At 45.2% G+C, this 15,639-nt stretch overlaps 2 protein-coding genes across 3 annotated transcripts in view; one reads left to right on the top strand and one right to left on the bottom strand.

Annotated features, from left to right (window-relative positions):
• The window catches only part of Brca2 (BRCA2 DNA repair associated), a 43,148-nt gene extending 42,996 nt beyond the window's left edge, over nucleotides 1-152 (bottom strand). Inside the window, exon 1 of the mRNA XM_032886852.1 lies at nucleotides 86-152. Coding sequence (XP_032742743.1) covers nucleotides 86-152 — 67 coding nt within the window. The remainder of the gene's footprint in view (nucleotides 1-85) is intronic.
• Nucleotides 153-3,554: 3,402 nt separating this feature from the next.
• Nucleotides 3,555-15,419, top strand: Zar1l (zygote arrest 1 like). 2 transcript variants are annotated; one of them, XM_032886396.1, is made up of 4 exons: nucleotides 3,555-4,130; nucleotides 4,822-4,914; nucleotides 9,241-9,315; nucleotides 15,285-15,419. In XM_032886396.1, exons 1-4 carry the CDS (start codon nucleotides 3,555-3,557, stop codon nucleotides 15,417-15,419), a joined length of 879 nt encoding a protein of 292 aa, XP_032742287.1. The 2 variants fall into 2 exon arrangements, with proteins under 2 accessions (XP_032742287.1, XP_032742288.1); XM_032886397.1 differs by having other exon boundaries at nucleotides 3,657-4,145; nucleotides 4,798-4,914.
• The last annotated feature ends 220 nt before the right edge of the window (nucleotides 15,420-15,639 follow it).

The following is a 15,639-nucleotide window of genomic DNA, read 5'->3' as shown; positions in this document are numbered from 1 at the left end:
TAAAACAAGCATACACCTTGACTTTATTGAAAAAAAATTTTTGATGGGTCTTAATTTACCAAATTTTATAAAACTTCCTCAATACCTGCTGTGATGCATCTTGCTTTAAAAATTTCCCAAAAAGTTGGTCTCCTTTTGTATTCAACGGTCATGTTCTTGGTAAAGAAGTCTGCAAAAGAGAAAGTAACATAGACTTCACAGGCCTGCTTTCTTGTGACGGGTAAAACCAGAATCGCTGGTAAGCTCGTCCAACGGAACTACCTTAGGCCCATCTTTTGGGGCAAGAACAGAACTTATCATGAAGATGGGGAGAGATTATAATTGTGCTTCGAACCAAACTGCACCCGAAAGCGGATATGGTGGGAGCCAATAACCAGAAAAACTTAACGTCATTTAAAAGTATTCACGTTAACTAATTACGGAGCTGAGACGCACACGTTCGGTAATCCAGCAACTGCAGAACGGAGCGGCTACTGCGGACTCCGGGGACGCGCCAGATCCCTGTGGGAGGACGCCCGCGGGCTGCAAGGGGCCGGGAGGAGGAACCAGCTCCCGACTGAGGTGGAGCCTGTGGCGGCCGTGAAGGGGGTCGAGGGGCTCCTTCGGGAAGTCAGGCGCTTCCCTCACTGCACCACGACCCCGGAGCGCGTGCCCACAACACCCGGCCCCACGGACACGCTCCGGCTGCGGCCGCTGACTGACGGCGCCGCCTCACTTCTCACGCTCCGGCGAAAAGCCCGCGCTCTGCGCCGTGACGTCATGACTGCGCGACGGGGACGCAGCGCGAGCGCCGCCCGGAAGTCAGGGAGCTGTTCCTCCTGTAGCTGGTCCCAGATAAAGTTACCTCCCACTTCGGCAGCCGCTCAGAGTCGCCAAATTCCTTTTCGTCCCTTCGGGTTCACATTTGTCTCTGGACACGTGTGTGTGTGTGTGTGTGTGTGTGTGTGTGTGTGTGTGTGTGTGTGTGTGTGTGTGTGTGTGTGTGTCTTTTGTGGTTTCTTCTCGATGTGGGTTAAAATTTTGTTTATAGTTTCTTTGTATCTTCGGGGTCTGATTAGATGTTCAAGTTAGAACCCTTGGCGTTCTGTTTACTTTAATCTCACCGACCCTGAAGATAGACTTTGAAGGGATTCGTTGGATCTCTTTACCCTCTTCCCAACGTCTCCACATTAAATAAATCTTTCAGCTTTCCACGTTTAATTTGGCTTTTTTAATTGTCTTATTGAGGAAGGGTGGTAGGGACCTGGGCCCAAATTCATATTCATTCATTCTTCCCTCCCCTTCCCTTCCCCCCCTCCCCTCCCCCCCCCCCCCTCTCTCACAAAAACACACACACTGAATCTACTGGGTAACAAACCCAGAGCGTGGCTTACTGTGGGTCTGTAGTTTGAACTGTAGAAAGCCTTCGATTGGATTCAACAAGAGATCTTTGGGGCCTTGCTGGTTCCAGAATGTGCTAAACAGTAAAAAGGTCCCCTTGGATTAGAAAAACAATGACCTTGGGTTGGGGAGTCTGGCCCTGGGTTAGATACTCAGCACTACAGTAAAGACAACTGAGAAAAGTCTGCTCGGTTTATTGGTATCAATTTTGTCTGGTAATTTGTAGTCCTTAGTTTTAGTGAGAAGCCTCACTAATGTAAAAAAAGTACTAAAACTTTTGATGTAGGTCTACTTAGCAAAGAAGAGACCTGTGGTATTTCCTAGTAATAAACTACTGCTTACTCAACATTCCTAAAAATGAGTGCTTAGTATTGCCCAATGGGTTAAAAACTTATCAGGTCATAAACTAGCCTGGTATAAGTTCTAAATTTGGATTCAAATCCATTTGGCTTTATATACTTAACTTGTAAAATGGGACGGTGGTGGCACATGCCTTTAATCTCAGCACTTGGAAGGCAGAGGTGGGGGGCCGGTCTCTATGAGTTCAAGGCTAGCCAGGGTTACACAAAGAAACCCTGTCTTGGAAAAAAAAATACTGTGCGGCTGGAGATACAGCTGAACAGTTAGGGACACTGACTGCTCTTCTAGAGGTTCTGAATTCAATTTCCAGCATCCACAGGATGACTTACAGACATCTATAATGGAATCTGATGCCGCCTCCTAGCATGCAGATGTACATGCAGAAAAAGCACTCAAACAGCAATAAAATGCACAATAACTTTTTACTTAGAAAAGAAGAAAATAAGATTGCTTTCTTCCCCCGGGGAAGTCGGAGGTGTCTCACGAGGGTGGAATAATGAGAAGCCTTGACACATTTCACCTTCTGAAAGATAGCTCAGTATCACACCTTCCTGGTCCTCAACATCTCATGACAATGTTCTGTGTTCTTGGTACAAGGAACCTCGAAGCCACTTCCACCCACTATAATAGAGAATCTTTTAAGCTGGCCCTTGCTTAGCCCCTAGACGTTAGACAACAGACCAGAAAGTACAGAAAGCACATTCCCACCCACTCTCTAGGGAGCTGCCCAACCATAAGAACAGATGGTATAGAACATATTTACTGCAGGGCAATTACAAGGCAGGAAAACATTTCCGGGAAGCTGACTGACCACTGTAGATTGTGCCCCAGGATGAGAAAACCTATATCAAGTTAGATGTCCTTGGTACTGACATAGCTGTGCTGACATAGCTATAGCCTTGTCCTGGGAACTCCAGAAGAGAAACATCTGCCAAGGCAAATATCCTTGGTCCTTGTCCTGGGAACCCCAGGATGGGAAAACATATATCAAGTCAGACGTCCTTGGTACTGAAATGGCTGCATTGATATCGTTACAGCCTTGTCCCAGGAACTCCAGAACGAGAAACATCTGCCTAGTTATCCTTGGCACCGAGATAGCTGAGCTAATGAAGCTGTGTAATCTTAAATGACTGTTAAAGCTTACATTTCTGTTGTTCGAGGCTCTTCACATCCCTCCTGCGTGAGGACCATGTCGAGCCCCAATGCATTGGTAACCCAAAGTAAACCTCTTGTTTTTACATCAAGTCTGAGTCCTGTGTGTTCGTGGGGTGGTGAATGTCCTCAGGACTGGAGTGAGAGTCTCCTCTGTCTCTGGAGTGGTTCAAGACAAGGTTTCTTTGTGTATCCCTGGCTGTCCTGGAACTCACTTTGTAGGCCAGGCTGGCCTCCAACTCAGAGATCCACCTGCCTGTGCCTCCCAAGTGCTGGGATTAAAGGCTCCACCACAGCCCAGCCAACTGTTAATTCTTGAGGAAGCTCTGTGTTAGTTTCTGTACTACCTATACTAATTTATATCCTCGTCCACCAATGCCATATCAACAGAGTAGTCACCAAGAGAATAAGTGGATGAAATTACTAATTAAAGCCTGTGTGAAGGAGTCAGAAATTGTCGGCGAAAAACAGCCTAGAGGGGGAGAAAAAAAAGTGAGCACTGCAGATTGGAAAGGTACGGAAAACAATTAGTCGTCTCTTAGGTGACTTCAATTAGGGAACTAAGGGGCTGCTCCCACTCTGGAATAAATGAAGAAACCTGGGTGAACCTGAACCAAATCTATAAAGAGGAAGAGGCAGGTGAGAGAGGAAATTACCCTCCAATGGATCGCTTTCTCCGTGTTCCTCGTGGCTACGGGATCATACAGCCTTTGACCTATCCTGGCCCCAGGTCACACAGTCAACAGCAAAATTGGCCACAAAACATGGGAGCTCCCGTTTTCCTAGCCAGGCCTATGGTACCAGCGTACGTCTCACAGCTCTGTATGGACCCTTACAACAGGGTTCAGCTTCAAGTCGTTCCTACTCAGATGAACCCCAACGTGAGTCTATGTCTACATAGGGCCAACACCAAGGACGTGGGCATCCAGGTGAGCATTCACGTGGATAAGTCAGTGCAGTGCTCACTGGGGTCACAGACACTACACAGCAGCTCCCTCTCGGACAGAACCAGCTCCAGGAAGCCCACTGAAGCTTGGAGAGCAGGCCAGAGAGGCTTGATCCAGCTACCCCAGGGTGGGGAAGACAAGAAAAGCCGGGAGCTCACAGGACCTACAGAGGCCAATCAGCTGGTGCCACCTACAAGGAGCCAGGATGATGACAAGCAGGATACACTCTCCCAGCTGAAGGAATCGGGGGAGGCATATGCCCCCAGCCCTCAGGACCGGAAGAGCAAGCAGGTACGTGCAAACACAGTTCACTTGGAAAGCTCTGTTTCTCCCTGCTCAGCCGCTCAGCAGCAGTCCTCCCTCCTTCTGTTTCCAGAGTGGTGAGTGCTAACTATTTTTTTTCTTTCTATCTACCTACCTATCTATCCATCCATCCATCCATCCATCCATCCATCCATCTATCTATCTATCTATCTATCTGGCGGGGAAGGTGGAGTTCTGGAAGCATGTACTTTATTTTTCTTTTTTTCTTTTTTTTCGGAGCTGGGGACTGAACCCAGGGCCTTGCGCTTGCTAGGCAAGTGCCCTACCACTGAGCTAAATCCCCAACCCGGTGTACTTTGTTTTCATGGTCCGGATGTTTTTCAAGTTTTGGTAAGGTAGTTGTGGAGCCTAATTAAAAAAAACCCGGTCAGTATTCCTGGTGAAGACGAGGCGACAGTAAGCTTCAAGTGTGTGAAAGGTGAACCTAGATTTTGATTTTTGGAGATGTTGCTGTTGGTGTTGTGGGAAATGGACTGGAAACATCCTAGTGCTGCGAGCCCAGATGCTGGATTAACGGAGCTTTGTGGTGAATCGCTGAAAGCAAGGTCCAGGGAGGTAAACGCTGTGGCAGTTAGGCCATCACTTAGGAAACAAGGATCTAGACCCCTCCTCTCCCGACCTCCATTACTAAAAGACTTCTGTTTCTATTTATTTTCAGTTTTTGGAACCTAAATACGGCTATTTTCACTGTAAAGATTGTAAGACAAGATGGGAGAGTGCTTATGTGTGGTGCATCACAGGTACCAACAAAGTAAGCGAGCATGGAAGGAGGGGCATGCGTAGGGGCGGGGCGCGCATTGGGGGAGGGGCACGGAGGCCTGGAAGGTGCAGTCAAGTCAGGGGGAAAACTCCTTTACACCTCTCTGGCGTAGTTGCTGACAGGCATCTGAGGATAGGTTTTATATTTGAGTGTGAAAGTCAATGATTAAATAAGTTACTACCAGGGGGGGTGGTTGTATAGAACCCTGCAACTGCAGCATTTGGGACGGGAAGGATGGGGCTTGAGACCAGCATAGGCTACATAAGAAGACCTTTACATGAACGGAAAAAAGAAATAAAAAGGAAAGGAAAGGAAAGGATATGACTGCCCCTAGGAATGGTGGAGAACGTCCATTGTAAGAAAAAGGGAGACATACTCAGAGGAAGAGACAAACCTGAGAGAGTCCAGAGAGGTCATGACCCTGAACCACGGGGAGAGGTGAGAGAGGAAGGAAGAGAGGAGAATCAACTACAGCAGCCAAAAGACCAAAGGTACGAAAGGAGCAAAAGAGAGGCGGGTACCAAAATGTCTTGTAGAGGCTCAAGTGAGTCTTAACTATTGGGAGACACCCCCAAGTGAGACACGAGAACGGAGTTTGATGCAAACGAAGAGGTTTGTCTTCTGGGGTCGACCTTCAATCAGCCCCCCTGGTGGTGAGTGGGTGACTAGAAGGTGACCTTAATGGCTATAACAAGCAGTTTTATAATTTCTAGGGGTACAGGTTACAGCGGCAAGGTTACAGTTTAAACTTATTGGCTAAAGCATATTGACCCTTGAATCTGTTGGCTAGCAAGCATATGACATGCACTGGAACTCTATCTGGGACCAGAGGATCAGGTGACTATCAGTCAGTACATTCTGCAGTTTTTCAAGAATGTCCCTGCTCCTCCCAAGAGCTGTGGGTGGAGAATGGAACTTTGCCTAGCCTTGACCTGAAGCAGTGGGTGTAAAGCAGTTGAAAGCCCTTAAGGGTCCTTCACAGGAACCCCATAACCTACCTACTTTCTACCAGACCAAGCCTCTTAATAGCTCTTATACTTCAGTAGGAACTAGGGTCCTTCAGTCTGACATATAGGGAGGGGCCTGGGGGGGAGGGGAAGCCCAGACCCTGGGCTAGAGAGTTCGGGTATGCCAGTCTTACCGTGAAGGTAAGGACTGAGGGATGCTGGGAGAAACCTGAAGATCAGATCTGGTTTGAAACTTAACATTACACATACTCCATAAAACAAAGAAGTGCTTGGGAGACGGAGACAGAGGCGGCTAGATTTGTGGGTTTCAGGTCTAGATGGTGAGTTCAGGACATCGGGAGCTACAGAGTGAGACCTCGTCTGGTCTAGTAAATACTTAGTTTAAAAATCAAGTTTTCAAGTTGAGCCTGGTCATGCAGGTCCATAATGTGATTCCTTAGGTGACAGTTTATTTGTGCCTTAAATACTGGGGTAGGCTTAATTTCCTGCTTAATATTTTTTATCATAGGTAAATTTGGGTCTCCTCAACCACTCTAGAGATTTCTCCTTTTTTTTAATCTTTCTTTTTAAAGATATATTTATTTATTATATATAAGTACACTGTAACTGTCCTCAGACACATCAGAAGAGGGCATCAGATCCCATTACAGATGGTTGTGAGTCACCATGTGGTTGCTGGGAATTGAACTCAGGACCTCTGGGAGAGCAGTCAGTGCTCTAACCGCTGAGCCATCTCTCCAGCCCCCCCTTTTTTCCTACTAACTTGGGCTGTTCTGAGACTAAATAAATCTTGACATTCTTTTCTTGCTGACATTCTTGGAGTTTTCACTTCTTGTATAAGTTAAACGTATAAAATAGATTTGATTAACCATGTCTTTAGGTCAGTTTTTTGTTTGTTTGTTTGTTTTCCCAAGACCGAGTCTCTCTAGGTGCCTCTGGCTGGCCTAGAACCCCAAGACCTCTGCTTATTTCTTCTTCCCAAGTGCTGGCATTAAAGGAACATACCATTGTGCCTAAATATTCTATGCTTATTAAAATAAGGGGGTTCTGTCATCTCTGCAGATGCCAGGCAGGTCTTGCATTTTTGTCAAGACATTAAATTCATTCATAAAAACGACCGATAATGTCTTTGAAAAGCATCAGGCTATTTCTGTATGTATTTCAACTACATTCAATATGGCCACCCCACCCCACCCCACCCCACCCCACCCTCTGGAAATCTAGCCTTTTCCCTTTTTGTTTTTCTTTCGTTAGGGGCTCATTAAACCCATGTTGGTCCCAAACTTTCTGTAGAACTGAAGGTGACCTTGAACCTTTCTGTTTGTTTTTGGCAGGGGGGGTCTTACCCTGTAGCTCTTGCTGGCCTGGAACTTACTGTGTGAACCAGACTGGCCCTGAACTCTCTAGTCTGGCCCTGAATAGCTCTCCTTCCTCTAGTCCCTGAGTGCTGGGGCACTGTGTCCATCTTATTGTTTTGGAGAGTAATTGCTCTTCTTGCATACAGGCTAGACTCCACAAAGCAGGAAAGTTTGGCCTCCGTGCCTGTGGCAGCAAGAGAGCCAGCTCTTCAGTGTATGGCTGGGTCTTTGCTTAGGCCCAGGAACAAGAGGGCACCCAGCCTGAGGGCGTAGGAGTTAGGGTTTACTCATCTGTTTATGTTGTTTGCTGTGTTCTGGAGGTGGGTGGGACAGCACAGGCCTGTAGTCCTTGCCCTTGGGAAGTACAGGAAGGCAGATCTCAGGTAAAAGACCAGCCCTGGGCAAGGTGAGATACTATCTTACAAAACAAGGACAGGCCCCTCCTGCTCTCGGGAGCTCTATAATAAAACTCCTTTCTCAAAACAACAAACAGGAGTTCAGTGTGGTGATCTGTGCCCTGGAGCCCCTGGCTTGGAAGGAGTGGAAATGGCGCAGAAGTGTGTGGGGTGGGGCGGGGGATGGTTAACCTGCCCGGCAGACTGCTGTTCAGTTAAGTCTTTCAAGCCGAGGTTCTCAACCTGTGGGTCGCAACTCCTTTCCCAGGGGTACCTTAAGATATTGGGAAACACAGATAATTACATCACCACACATAACAGTAGCAAGATTACAGCTATTACACAGCCACAAAAGTAATTTTCTGGCTGGGGCGGGGGGTCACCAACAGTGTGAGGAATCGTATTAAAGGGTCAGAGCGTTGGGAAGGTTGAGAACCACTGCTTTAAGGTGACAGAAAGGCCAGGTGTGCTCATGGCACATGCTGTCAATGTCAGTACTTGGAGTTAGAGGCAAGCCCATCTCTGCAAGTTTAAAGCCAGCTTGGTCTACATAGCAAGTTCCAGGCCAACCAGAGCTATGTAGTAGAAACCCTTTTCTCCAAAAAAGAAAGAAAAACAGAGACATTGCCAAGTAAGCAAGAGAGAAAATGTCCGCTAGCCATTGCCAAGTAAACCAGGGAGAAAATGTCCGCTAGATAACATGCAAAGCCTAGAAAAGCAGATGATTCTGACGGGAAGCCACAAATAATTAAATTCAAGTGGGAAATTTGATATTTCTGGGCAAAAAAAGAAACTGGCCCATCCAGTGGACAAAAGTCATTACAACTACTTCCTATCCAGTACTCCTTTGTTTTATATATATTTTGCTGAATAGAACTAGAATAGAGTTAAGAAGTACACGTAAATGAAAGGGAACCAGAGTAAGGGCAAGCGGCAGATGAAACGCTCAGAGCTTTAAAGCCTCAAGGTACTGGGCTGGAGAATGGGCCCATCCTTAAAGAGGACTGGGGCTGAATCTCAGCGCCCACATGAGGGCTCCTAACGATCTCTAACTGCTGTGTGAAGGGATCCAGCGCCCTCTTCTGGCCTCTGCAGGCAATGCATGTGCATGGTGCACAGACATAAGCAATGCGTTTATGTGGTGTGCAGACATTCATGCTGGCAAACAAAACAAAGGGTAGGGGGGCCCTTGCACATGACGATAAAATGGGGAAAATTAAAATCCTTAAAGGGTAGAGGTCACATAAGATAACCAAAGTACAAAGTGAAGGAACACGTTGTGTCACTTGCGAACTGGGGGCTGGGCTAGAGAGATGGCTCACTGTTACAAGCAGTCACTGACTTCCCAGAGGTTTCCAGCACCACACCTCGCAGTTAACAGTCACTTGTAACTGCAGTTCTAAGGGATCCAACCCCCTCTTCTGACCTCTGCGGGGACCGCATACACTCAGTGCAAATGTATACATGCATACAAACACTCACACGCAGACCTTTAAGTAAAAAAGAAAAATAAGAAAATGATTTTAAAAAACGAACGGGAGCCTAGGAAATATATACCTATATCAGCTTGTATTAAAAAGGTCAATTTCTCTTTAGGTTTATTTCAAACAGCTCTGTAGCAAGTGCCAAAAGAGTTTTAACCCTTACCGAGTAGAAGCAATCCAATGCCAGGTAAGCATATAGAATGCCTTGTCATGTTTCTGTTTGTGTACGTCAAGCTTCCATCACAAAGTCTCTGATCTTATAGATCCTGAGTCTTGTCATGGGGATACTAGGTTTTCTTTTTTTCCTTTCTTCTTCCTTCCTTCTCTCTCTCTTTCTTTCTTTCGCTTATTTATTTATTTTATGTATATGAGTACACTGTTGCTGTCTTCAGACACACCAGAAGAGGGCATCCAATCCCATTACAGATGATTGTGAGCCACCAAGTGGTTACTAGGATTTGAACTCAGGACCTCTGGAAGAGCAGCCAGTGCCCTTAACCAATGAGCCATCTCTCCAGCCCCATAGGTTTTCTGTATGTATGACAGCTTAGAATTATTTTAGAAAAGGAATACAGGCATAAATTCCACTAATATTTTTGGAGAGAAAGAGGGAGAAGATCTACCATGTTAGGTTTCCTTGTGTCAGGCATGAACCATTCTGACTGTAATCTTGTAACTCTGGGAAGCAGCAGGTTCAGGAGTTCAAGGCTAGGCTGGACTTCTTATCCCCTTGTCTCAATAAAACCAAACAGAGTAAAGCAGAAAGCAAGCTGACTTCTTCAGGGCATCTTCAGAATGTCATCCTTTCAATGGTTAACTTCATTTTTATTGTGAGCTGGTGTGTTTCGCACACCTTTTCCAGTGGCGTAGCCTGACCTTTATGAAGACGTTGGTCCCAGGATGCTCAGTTCAAAGAAGCTGGGATAGGTTCCCAGAGGTCAGATTTATAAACTAGACCTCGACTGGATTTCATGGTGTCTCCAATGTTTGGAAAGTCTCTGAATTAGACGAAGTTTTGATTTTCTTTCTTTTTTTTTTAAAAAAGATTTATTCATTTATTATATATAAGTACACTGTAGCTGTCTTCAGACACACCAGAAGAGGGCATCGGATCTCTTTACAGATGGCTGTGAGCCACCATGTGGTTGCTGGGAATTGAACTCAGGACCTCTGGAAGAGCAGTCAGTGCTCTTAACCGCTGAGCCATCTCTCCAGCCCCCAAGTTTTGACTTTCTATTGCCTTGTTTGTTTGTTTTTGAGTTTGGGTGTGGGGCCGTGTGGAGTTTGAAACTGTGGAAAGGAAAACTGTCTTCAAACTTGGCAACAAAGATCAACCTAAATGATTTTTGTAGTCAAGCTTTTTGTGGGGCGCAGAGATGGCTCAGTGGTTAAAAACCCATGTTGCTCTTCAAGAGAAGCAGAGTTTGTTCCCAGCACCCACATTGGGTGCCTTGCAACTGCCTGTTACTCCAGATTAAGGGGATCCTCTGGCTTCTTCTGGCCCACATGAACATTCCATGTATGGGTACATAAATACACAGATTCCACAAATAAATAAAATTAAGTAAATATTTTTTATGGTTACTGTGAAGGGAGAATGTACTGGAGATTGAGTCCAAGGCCTTATGCAAACCAGACAAGATCTCCACAGAGAGCTACCTCACCTCAAGGGCTGTTTTTTTTTTTTGTTTTGTTTTTTTTTTGTTTTTTTTTAATTCAGTTATTTTTAGATCCCTTCATTTACAATGTTCTTTTTTGGTTGACCTCTAAGGCTGGAGGTGGGTAGATCATGCCCAAGGCAACAGTGGTGATAGTTCTTTTCCTATCCCTCTCCCTCGCCCCCTAACCCCCTCTGTCTCTGTCTCTCTGTCTCTGTCTCTCTCTCTCTTACACACACACACACACACACACACACACACACACACACACACACACACACACACACAGTAACACTATAGGGTTGTGTGTGGTGGGGCTGGTTACCACATCAAAAGTTTTTGATTTGGGGAAAATGAAATGACCTGGTGTCAGAATGGTTACAAGGAATTCATGAAAACAAGAATCATCAACACTATGTGATTGAAAATACTGAAAGAAAAACATTTTCCCCTTCTGGTTCTCATAGTAAGAAAATATAGGAAAGTTACTGATAAAAAAAAAACAAACTTCTTCAGGGGTGGGGGTGGGCAGAGTCTCTGTATAGTGCTGGCTGTCCTGGAACTCACTATATAGACCAGGCTGGCTTTGAACTCTCAGAAATACTTTCTTTTTTTTTTTTTTTAAAGATTTATTCATTTTTATATATGAGTACACTGTAGCTGTCTTCAGATGCACCAGAAGAGGGCATCAGATCTCTTTACAGATGGTTGTGAGCCACCATGTGGTTGCTGGGAATTGAACTCATGACCTCTGGAAGAGCAGTCAGGTACTCTTTTTTTTTTTTTTCTTTCTTTCTTTTTTTTCCCGGAGCTGGGGGCAGTCGGGTACTCTTAACTGCTGAGCCATCTCTCCAGCCCCAGAAATTTTCTTTTCTTTTAATTTCTTTTCTTTCTTTTTTTCTTTCTTTCTTTCTTTCTTTCTTTCTGTCTGTCTGTCTGTCTGTCTGTCTGTCTGTCTGTTTAGTTTAGTTTGCATTTTTGTTTGTTTGCTTGGTTTGTTTGTTTGTTTTGGTCTCTATATAGCCCTGGCTGTCCTGGAACTCACTACATAGACGGGGCTGGCCTTGAACCTAGAGATCAGCCTGCCTCTGCCTCCCATGTGTTAAGATTAAAGGCGTGTGCCACTACTTTTTTTTTTTTTCTTTTTTTTCCGAGCTAGGGACCGAAATGGTTGCAAGATAACACATTAGTAGCAAACACTGATAGCTTTAGCTTATCACTCTGAGGGTGCTCAGCCTGGGCCAAAGGGCACTGCACAAGACCTTTGGTTTCCTTGGTGGTGTTTCCTGGGTTACGACTAGCTAGAATTTGTCAGTTTTATCCAAATGCAACTGCATCACCTCTCGCACAGATGTTTTTCTTGGTGTTTCCTAAGTGGTACAGTTTCAGTTATATTACAATAATGTTGATTGTAGACACTGGAAAAAGTGTCTGGTGGCAGATGATAACTTTCTCCTCCTACCATCTCCTTACCTGTTAAGCCGTCCCATGACCCATTTCCCACTTCTAATGATTAGCCCAACTGTTCCTAATGTTAGCCCAATTGTTCCTAATTTTTTGTTAAATGAATCATTGAACGACTGAATTTTTCTTTTCTAGAATTTTCACTTAAAAATAACTCCGATCAGGGAGTGGTGGTGGCTCATAAATTTATTCCTCTGGTTTAACACAGCCAGGGATACCCAGAGACCTTGTCTCAGAAACAAAGCAAAAAAAACCAAACAACAGCAAAGTAAAAAGGGAAACCAACAAACTATTGGAGATCTTTCCTGGAACTATTAGTCCCTTTTCCTCTAGCATGTTGAACATTGCCATTCATTGATTTTTGAGATGGTCTCATCCCATAATCCAAGCCAGCCTGGAACTCATTATAACAGCCTGAATTGGCCTTGAGTTCATGGAAATCCTCCTGCCTCAGCGCCCAAGTGCTGGATTAGAGACATGAGCTACCATGCCCAGCAAGGAGTTGTTTTCACGTGATTTTAAAACTTTGTTTGTTTGACAATGTCCTGGCTGGACTTGGATTGAATCTGTCAGCTCTGCCTCTGGAAATGCTGGGATTAAAGGCTCGCACTGCTACGCTCAGTTTAAGCAGGGTTATTTGAAATTTGGTGTCAAATAAATGCCCTCTACGAGGCTGCACTCTCTCTTGGTTTCCAAGCATGCCGTTCCGTCTCTCCGTATGCCTAGTTATTTTCCATTCTGTTAGCACCACATTTGACAATCCCTAGTGATAACTTGTGGCTTAGGCCAGCACTGTCTTCCAGAGAGGATTTATGCCTGCTTATAACAGGCCATCCATGTTTTCCCGTCATGTCTGGTCTGTTGTTTTTGTTTTGTTTTGTTTTGAAACTGACCTTCATATCTGTGAAGTCAGGCTTAGTTTTGGTCAATCCTTCTTCGTTAGGTAGAGCCCTGGGGTCCCAAGGCCAGCTCTGAGCTGTTGGTGGGGATGCTGGTATACCCCTTGGCTCCATCCATCTGTTAATCTCCTTTTCAACCTCCTAGCCTCCTTCACCTCATCCAGAATTGACAGGTACTGTTCCATAAGGTACCACCCATAGCCTCCCCTTTGTGATCGATGTATATAGATTTTATATATATATATACATATACATATATATATATATATATATATACAGATACACACACACATATATATACATATGTATATGTATGTACACACACACACACACACATATATATATATATATATTAGAGAGAGAGAAAGAGAGAGAGAGAGAGAGAGAGAGAGAGAGACATACACTCATCCTACAGAGTATAAATTCAGTATGTAAAAGAGTTATGGTTAGATAATATATCTCCAAAGTCTAGAAAGTTCCAGAACTTGATGAGGTCTTCTGTTGTTGTTGTTGTGAGTCTCTCTATGTTCTGGAACTCGCTCTGGAGGCCACTTTGGCATTCAATTAGGATCCCCTTGCCTCTGCCTCCTGAGTGCTGGGATTAAAGACATGTGCCACCACTGCTGAGTTTCAAAGTGTACTTATTTCTACCTTCTGGGTATGCATGTTTTGCCTGCAGGTGTGCATGCACACCACATGTGCCGTAGCACCTGAGGCCAGAATGGAGAACTGGAGTTAGTCTGCTGTGAGCCATCCTGTGTATGTGTTGTCATCACACCTGGGTCCTCTGCAAGGGCAGTCTAAGCTCTTAACCCCCAAGCCGTCTTGTCCTTTCTCTTTTGGTTTGGTCTTTTTTGGTTCTCTTCATATAGCTTGGGGAAGAGAAACCAATTTAAGACTTGTATTTTTCTTCTTTTTTTTTTTTTCTCTTTTTTTTTTCCGAGCTGGGGACCGAACCCAGGGCCTTGCGCTGCTAGGCAAGCTCTACTGCTGAGCTAAATCCCCAACCCCAAGACTTGTATTTTCCTCTTCTTTTGAGGCAGTCCCTAAGTTAGATTCACTTACATTCCTGTGTTTTCTCTCCAGTGCTCTGGCTTTCCCACACTGCCTTTCGGCATCTGTTCCAGGTTCGGCGTTCCTAGCTGGGCAGGCTTTCTAAGGGTTACCCAATCTACTTCAGAAATCCCATTTAAGAGCAAGCTGTTTGGTCTGCCTCTTTCTATCTTGAGAAAGAACGGGGAAAATTCAGTGACAGGCAAACAGGACCCCCCACCCCAATCCTGGCATTAATTTGTAGGGAAGGGTGCCCCTCTACTAGGGGAGGGAGGACGAGACTGTGGTTTGATGTTTAGTACATCGAACTGAGGGTTCCTGCTTGGAAAATGCAAGTCTCGCTTTCCTTGTTCTTCAGGAAGTAGACCTTGCCTTACTTTGGGGTTCCCAGCCATATGTGGATGGCGGAACAGTGTGCATCAAAAGGTTGGCCCTGACCAGGAATGTGTACCCTGATCTGTAGGATGGGCTCTTGACTGAAAGGCATGCCTTATATATTAGTGAGGATGGGGTATAGCTCGGAAGAAAACAATTTCGCTTTCTGGATCAGTGTAATACTCAGCAGGCAAAGGTGCTTGCTGCTGACCTGGATCTGACTGGATTGCCAGGCCCCCACATGACAGAAGGAAGAACCTAGTCACACCATATACCCACATACACTAAATAAATAATAAATGTAAAAACAAATGGATAAATGCACGTGTAGGTTATACGCCATGCTTACTCGATGGAAATGAACTTCGCTTCCTCAGCAGATTTTTCTTCCTGACTGTAACAACAATCTAAACGGTGTCCAGTTTATTCAGCATGGCCTCTGCTTGAGCACACGGTTCTCCTGTCATTTAGTTAAATGATACCCCATTCTGCCTCTCACCTACACACTGACATACTTTAAGGAGCTCCTTCTCCATATTTCATTATTGTCTTGGGTGCAGTGCCAATATCCTCTTGAGCAGCTTCTAGTAGAACTCAGAGGAAAACACAGCTATGGGGGAAGGGAGTGGGAAGGAGTATTTTTGGTTGGGGACCGAGATCTTGGGCCATCAATTGAACCTTCACTGTTCTAACTTTGCCTCCAAAAGACCTGCTTAAGTTCCCGCTGTTCCTGTTCTCAAAAGAAAAGGCACAACGATCTCCGGAGGCCACACCGCCAGGAGCTCTGCGGCCACTGCAAAGACAAGAAATTCCCCTGTAGTGTTTCCTATAGCTTTAAATAAATCCTGTGACAGCCGGCACCGTCTCCAGTTCGTAGACATGATGGTGGTTGCACTGAATAAAATACACAAAAACCAGACCACGAGAAAAACACTAGTGGGAAATTCCTGGGTGAAAACATCAGTATCTTACTAGAAATGGTAGCTGCAGACAAGGATTACAGAAGAGAAAAAGGCAGGGATGGTAGCCGAGCCCCCGGGAGGCGGAGGCTCCTAGGGTGGT

This window comes from Rattus rattus, chromosome 16, assembly GCF_011064425.1.
Source record: "Rattus rattus isolate New Zealand chromosome 16, Rrattus_CSIRO_v1, whole genome shotgun sequence".
NCBI lineage: Eukaryota > Metazoa > Chordata > Mammalia > Rodentia > Muridae > Rattus > Rattus rattus.
The sequence above is the reverse complement of the archived record's forward strand: the minus strand, read 5'-3'. Positions and strand labels throughout refer to the sequence as shown.

Coding starts and splice junctions, on each gene's coding strand:
- Zar1l (XM_032886396.1), top strand. CDS start 3,555: ATGGATCGCTTTCTCCGTGTTCCTCGTGGCTACGGGATCATACAGCCT. Junction 4,915..9,240: donor GCATCACAGGTACCAACAAA/GTAAGCGAGCAT, acceptor ATTTCTCTTTAG/GTTTATTTCAAACAGCTCTG. Junction 9,316..15,284: donor TAGAAGCAATCCAATGCCAG/GTAAGCATATAG, acceptor TGCCTCCAAAAG/ACCTGCTTAAGTTCCCGCTG.